Source organism: Geospiza fortis, unplaced genomic scaffold (genome assembly GCF_000277835.1).
Source record: "Geospiza fortis unplaced genomic scaffold, GeoFor_1.0 scaffold229, whole genome shotgun sequence".
NCBI classification, from domain to species: Eukaryota; Metazoa; Chordata; class Aves; order Passeriformes; family Thraupidae; genus Geospiza; species Geospiza fortis.
In genome coordinates, this window is record NW_005054357.1 from 4,452,998 (window position 1) to 4,458,359 (window position 5,362).

Below are 5,362 nucleotides of genomic sequence, written 5' to 3' on the forward strand. Positions count from 1 at the left end.
TGGGGCATCCCCTCGCCCATCGACTCCGTCTTCTCCAGGTGCAACTGCGATGGAAAAACCTTCTTCATCAAGGTGGGAGTGGTCCGGCCGGCACGATGGGGCGAGGCTGATGAGGAGCAGCTGGGGAGGCTCAGCTGGGGGAAAAGGAGGCTCAGGGGAACCTTCTGGCTCTGCACAACTCCCAGACAGGAGGGGACAGCCGGGTGGATTCGGGCTTTGCTCCCAGGCAACAATAACAGGATGAGAAAGGGCCTTAGGTTGCACCAGGGGAGGTTCAGATTGGATATTGGGGAAAAAGATTGCCTAAGCTTACTTCTAGTACGTTTCCCAAGCTGAAATAAAATGCTAATGAAGTGCCCACGCTGCTTTAAAGCTGTCATGCAGTTACTTCCCAATAAATCACTCAGTCCTGGAATTCAAGCTGCTTGTTATATCTATGAAAATTTAAGAGATTTAGAAAGGAAACCCCTTTTTCAGCAACCCCTCTTAAAAATTGGCTTCTAAAATACTGTAGCCCTACTCAAAAGTTAAAAGGCTGCAGGAGGTACTTAATGAAGTTGTAGTAGTTTTATCCCATTTGTATGGATGTAGGAGTGATTCCAGTCAGATTTACAATGTAGCTGTCAAAGAACTAGTGCTTGATTATGGATTATTCTTCATGTTTGTTTTGTTGAATAACCAGGAATTAACTTCCTCTAAAGCTCCTTTTTTTTTTTCCCTTACATGCTCAGGGTCCCCTGTACTGGCGTTTCACGAATGGTGTTATGGATAATGGCTATCCCAAACCTCTCGCAACTGGATTTGCAGGGCTAAGTGGGAGAATAGTAGCAACCCTCCCTGTGGCAAGATACAACACCAGACCAGAATCTGTTTATTTTATCAAAAGAGGTATGTTTTGTATTCCTGAAGTTCAGGAAGGTGCTTGAATTGCCTTGGTCAGGAATAAAACACTGTTTCTCTTGACCCAAGACCTATTTCTTTCAAACACAGAAACAAAAAGTTATGCCAGTGCTCCAGGTGCTCAAAAATAGCCTGAAGCTTTTAAAAAATTTGTACTAGAACTTTGAGGTCTTTCAGTGCATTTTAAACCAGGTCTGTAAGGGTGAGAATTTGAGAATCCACCACTGTAGTGGCTGAACACTGAAATAAGTTTTGTCTGGTGGTAAAGCTATTTTAGGCTCAAGTTAATTAGAGAAGGGAAGGCTTTAATCTTGTTAGTTCCTAACTATGTGTGGAAATTTCCACCTCCATTTCTGATTTCCTGTTATTGATTCCTTATGTGTGCTAGGAATATAATGACATTTTCATACCTGATCAAGCTGGGTGTTTTTTTGGGGGGGGATTTGTTTTTTAAACTAACAAAACAAATGTGTGTTGTAGATGGGAACATGCAGCAGTATGTGTACAGACAAGAACCAGCCAAGAAGTGCCAAAGAAGAGCCCAGGTCACCATCAGATACCCAGCCTTTGTCCCCAGAGTTGTCATCCGGCGGCGCTTCCAGCGTGCTGTGCGAATGCCGACCGTCATCCGCACCGTCAGGATCAACCCCTACCCCTCTGGTAAGGCTCTCTTACACAGGTGCTTTCTGTAGGTGCTGGCACAACCTTGTGTTTGGAAGGTTTTAATGGATGTAGGGGACAGCTGCTCACGGAAGGTTCCTTTGCTTTCAGGAGTTCTGCGCAAGGAAATCAAAATGACAACGTACTGGAGAGGGCTCCCCAAGGTTGTCCACTCAACTCTCTCCATACCCAACCAGAACAAGCCCGATGGCTACGACTACTATGCCTTCTCTTACAGTAAGTAAAACTAAAGCACATCACTATAGACCTCAAAAGGGGGTGGGGAAGAAGCTCCTGTTATCACCTGTGGTACTGCTTTCAGCACTACTAAAAAGTCCTGAGGATTAAAAGGTTGCCCATAATCAAGAGATGTTTCTATTAAAAATCAGGACAAGGTGCAGCAATGAAATACAGAGGTTCAAAGGAGCCAGTTGGGGAATGCATTGCCAGGGAGTTCAGCCTTGTAAAGGGACAAACCTTAAATGAAGGATTATTTTAATGATAGACTTAAGTCTTTGGATCACAACACAGCAAATTTTTTAATGGCTTCTATGGAACTATGTTTCTGACAAAACACAAAAAGGAGGGAGATGAACTGCTTGACTTAGCCCCAAAAAATTATTTGTGATCCTAGATTAGGTAGACTCATTCCCCCAGCCAGGATCCCATATAAGCATTCCTCAGTTTTCATAAAATTAAATAGCTCTAAGAACAAGCCATACCCAAATACAGGCTATTAAAGTCCCAGTTCCTCACCTTGGAGGAATCAGCCTCACAGGCCCATTCACACTCAGGGACCATAGACTTCCCACTGCTGTAGTGAGTGCAGGATTGTTGTGGATGTAGTTTGATTTCCAAATTCTTAAGACTATTTCTGTGCTCTAGCAACACAAGAACATTCTTCCCTGGCTCCTGCTCTTGGGACTGATTTAATTATTAGCAATGCCATAAAACTTACTGCAACCAAGGACACTTGAAAAATAAAGCTGAGGAAAGAAATTTATTGTTGGAGCCTCTCAGCTCCCTATATGGACATGGAACAGTAAATCTGTTATCCAGGCCTAAATGACACTAACAAGCAGGCTTGAATTTGTGAATTCTTCCCATGAATTAAATGTAGTTTCTGGAATTTAATCCTGACCTCTCTTCCTTTCAGATCGGTACTACAGTTTGGATATTGGCAAAAGAATAGCACGGCCTGTTACTGCTCTCACAGGAAAGACTGTAACCAAAGACTGGTACAACTGTCCCAGCAAGTGATGCACAGCAGAGGAGTTCAAATCAAGATGCCATTTGGATGTCAATGTTTTTTCTAATTTTATTAATAAAAGACAATGAAATATGTGCACACAACTCTAAGTATTAAAATGCTGCTTCAAGCTCTGGCTTCATTACACTAAGCAATCACAGGCAAACTGGCATTTTGTATACACAGCTAGAAGTCCTTTACATTTCATTTAACTAATGTTTCCTCTGTTCAGGCCTCCTCTGCCTCCCATGGCATGAGTTACACCTGTGCAGGGAAAGAAAACAAGTGCATTAGTATAAACCCTTCTACTCAACCATTGCACAGGTGATACTTCATCATTCCTAAGGAATTGTCAGGGCAGTGGAGTGGTTCCTTTCTGATACAGTTCAAGTTCCCCCTCTCTCCCCCTAGGCCTGGTGACACATGTACATATCACCTGCGTCATGGAAAAGGCTGGGGGTGACTTGTGATCCTGAGCCAAACCAATGAGCAGAGGATTCTTACCACATCTGAAATCACTTAGTCCCTCCTTGTTATTAAAAAAAATGGTGACAGATGGAAGAAAATCTATCCTAGTCCCACCTCCTTATTTTTCTCCCCGTAAAATAGCAGCTAATCCATATTTCAATGCTAATATTGAGTCTTCTACAATGTTAAAATAATGCAAAACAAAACAAAATCCAAAGGCTTTTTTTTTAAGTACAGAAGTTGCAAAAATAATTTCTTGCCATGGTTTAACTCCATTACACTGGAAAACCTGTAATACTTCCAATAAAGCTTTTTTCAATGAGTACACATTGATATAACTGGAATCCTTAATGTACCAAATGGAAGCTTCTCTAATGCTAAAACCAGAATTTTCTCAACTGCTGTCCTAACAGACTTCTGGAACCTTCCTTTAAAACTTTGAAGATGTAATGCCCTTCTCTCTACTGATATGAGCCAGCTGCCACTGCAGAAGGAAGTTTGCCTGTCTGAAACCTGCTCAGCCTAACACACTAAACCCCAACTAGAGCTCAGGATAACCCACCAAACTGGAGGCAGGGCTGCTGTGTCACTCACTCACTCCCTGCCAGGCTGGGAGCAGCCAGGAGCACTTACCCCTCTGCCTGTTGAACTGCCGGCCACGCACGCCCGTCCTCAGCGTCGGGGGCTGCAGGCGCACACGGCGCAGGGACTTGGGCTGAGTGCTGCTCGTGTCTGTGGGGAGAGGCAGAGCAGAAAGAAAGGGTGGCTGTGCCTGCCAGCTTCTCATCTTTACATGTTTTGATATGGTTTATGCTTTCTTTACTTTAGAATGATGAAGGTGCCTACTTATTTCATTGACCTCTCCTCTAATATAAATAAAAGCTTCAAAGCAAATAAGTTGCACTTCTCTTGCTCTCTATACAAGGGGTTAATTGATAACTGAATAGAGATTAACTTGTTGTTTCACAATTTAATTAAAAATATTCTAAAGCTGACATCAAATAAGCCAGTGAATAAATCAAAGTATCAGTAATGTTTGCTCCTTGAACTGTTGTTCTTACTTTGCCTACTCCAGTTACTGCGGTCCAAGGAAAAATGGTTTGCCAAAGTACCAAAGAATCTATAAGCATTAAAATATGATCTTGCTCTTACAGAATCTGGGGAAACCTTAGAGCCCCCTCCAGTGACTAAAGGGGCTCCAGGAGGGCTGGAGAGGGCCTTGGGACAATGGCCTGTAAGGACAGGACAAGAGGGTATGGCTTCCCACTGCCAGAGGGCAGGGTCAGATGCGATATTGGGAAAGAATTGTTCTCTGTGACAGTGGTAAGGCCCTGGCACAGGGTGCCCAGAGAAGCTGTGGCTGCCCCTCGAAGTGCCCAAGGCCACGTTGGAACCTGGGCTAGTGGAAGGTGTCCCTGCCCATGGCAGGTGTGGCACTGCATGGGCTTTAAGATCCCTTCCACCCCAAACTATTCTATGAATCTGATTCTAAGAGTTTTATCTTATTTTGTATATCCTGGCTACCAGCCATGATGCTGGACAAAGGAATTCTCACTCTTAATGAAAAGGTATCAACTATTATTGTGATTATCCTGTACCTGCAGATGAACTTGAAGGAGGATCCTGACTAGTTGAAGGAAGATCTGACTCATCAGATGCTTGAACAGATTCTTCCTCTTGCTGGCTATCGATTTCTAGACCTGCTTCTGAAGTAATGCTAGAAGGGAAGGTGGAGGAGGAGAACCATGTAAGTATATTTGCATAGCTTCAAAAAGGTCCAGAAAAAAACCACCCTGTCTTGCAACACAAAGATTTAAAGAAAATCAAAAGTAAAATATAGCATAAAACGATAAACTGTCCCCTTTTAGATCTTTACTTCATCATAATACAAAATATAGCAATTATTATAAATATTAAAAGTTGCACTTGTAAAGCAAATGTCAAAATTATTTGTCTACAAAATTCACTAAGAACTGCTTATTCCAGCCCCGTGTTTCATCTTTTGTACATGCACTGTCTTTACTGGGTGACTTAATCATGTATGTGTGCTTTGCATGAGGAGTGATTTTCTGTATTTCACAGGAA

The 5,362-nt window shown here is 42.7% G+C and overlaps 2 protein-coding genes across 3 annotated transcripts in view; one reads left to right on the top strand and one right to left on the bottom strand.

The window, feature by feature from the left end:
- Nucleotides 1-3,225, top strand: part of PRG4 (proteoglycan 4) — an 18,197-nt gene extending 14,972 nt beyond the window's left edge. The window contains exons 7-11 of the mRNA XM_031059174.1: nt 1-72; nt 732-888; nt 1,381-1,560; nt 1,672-1,797; nt 2,717-3,225. The exon at nt 1-72 is cut by the window's left edge and continues 19 nt beyond it. Coding sequence (XP_030915034.1) covers nt 1-72; nt 732-888; nt 1,381-1,560; nt 1,672-1,797; nt 2,717-2,820 — 639 coding nt within the window. The 3' untranslated portion in view covers nt 2,821-3,225. The remainder of the gene's footprint in view (nt 73-731; nt 889-1,380; nt 1,561-1,671; nt 1,798-2,716) is intronic.
- The window catches only part of TPR (translocated promoter region, nuclear basket protein), a 33,582-nt gene continuing 30,761 nt past the window's right edge, over nt 2,542-5,362 (bottom strand). For both annotated transcript variants that reach the window (XM_031059173.1, XM_031059172.1), the window contains exons 49-51: nt 4,876-4,994; nt 3,911-4,009; nt 2,542-3,073 (exon numbers count right to left, since the gene is read on the bottom strand). In XM_031059173.1, coding sequence (XP_030915033.1) covers nt 3,018-3,073; nt 3,911-4,009; nt 4,876-4,994 — 274 coding nt within the window. In that variant the 3' untranslated portion in view covers nt 2,542-3,017. The remainder of the gene's footprint in view (nt 3,074-3,910; nt 4,010-4,875; nt 4,995-5,362) is intronic.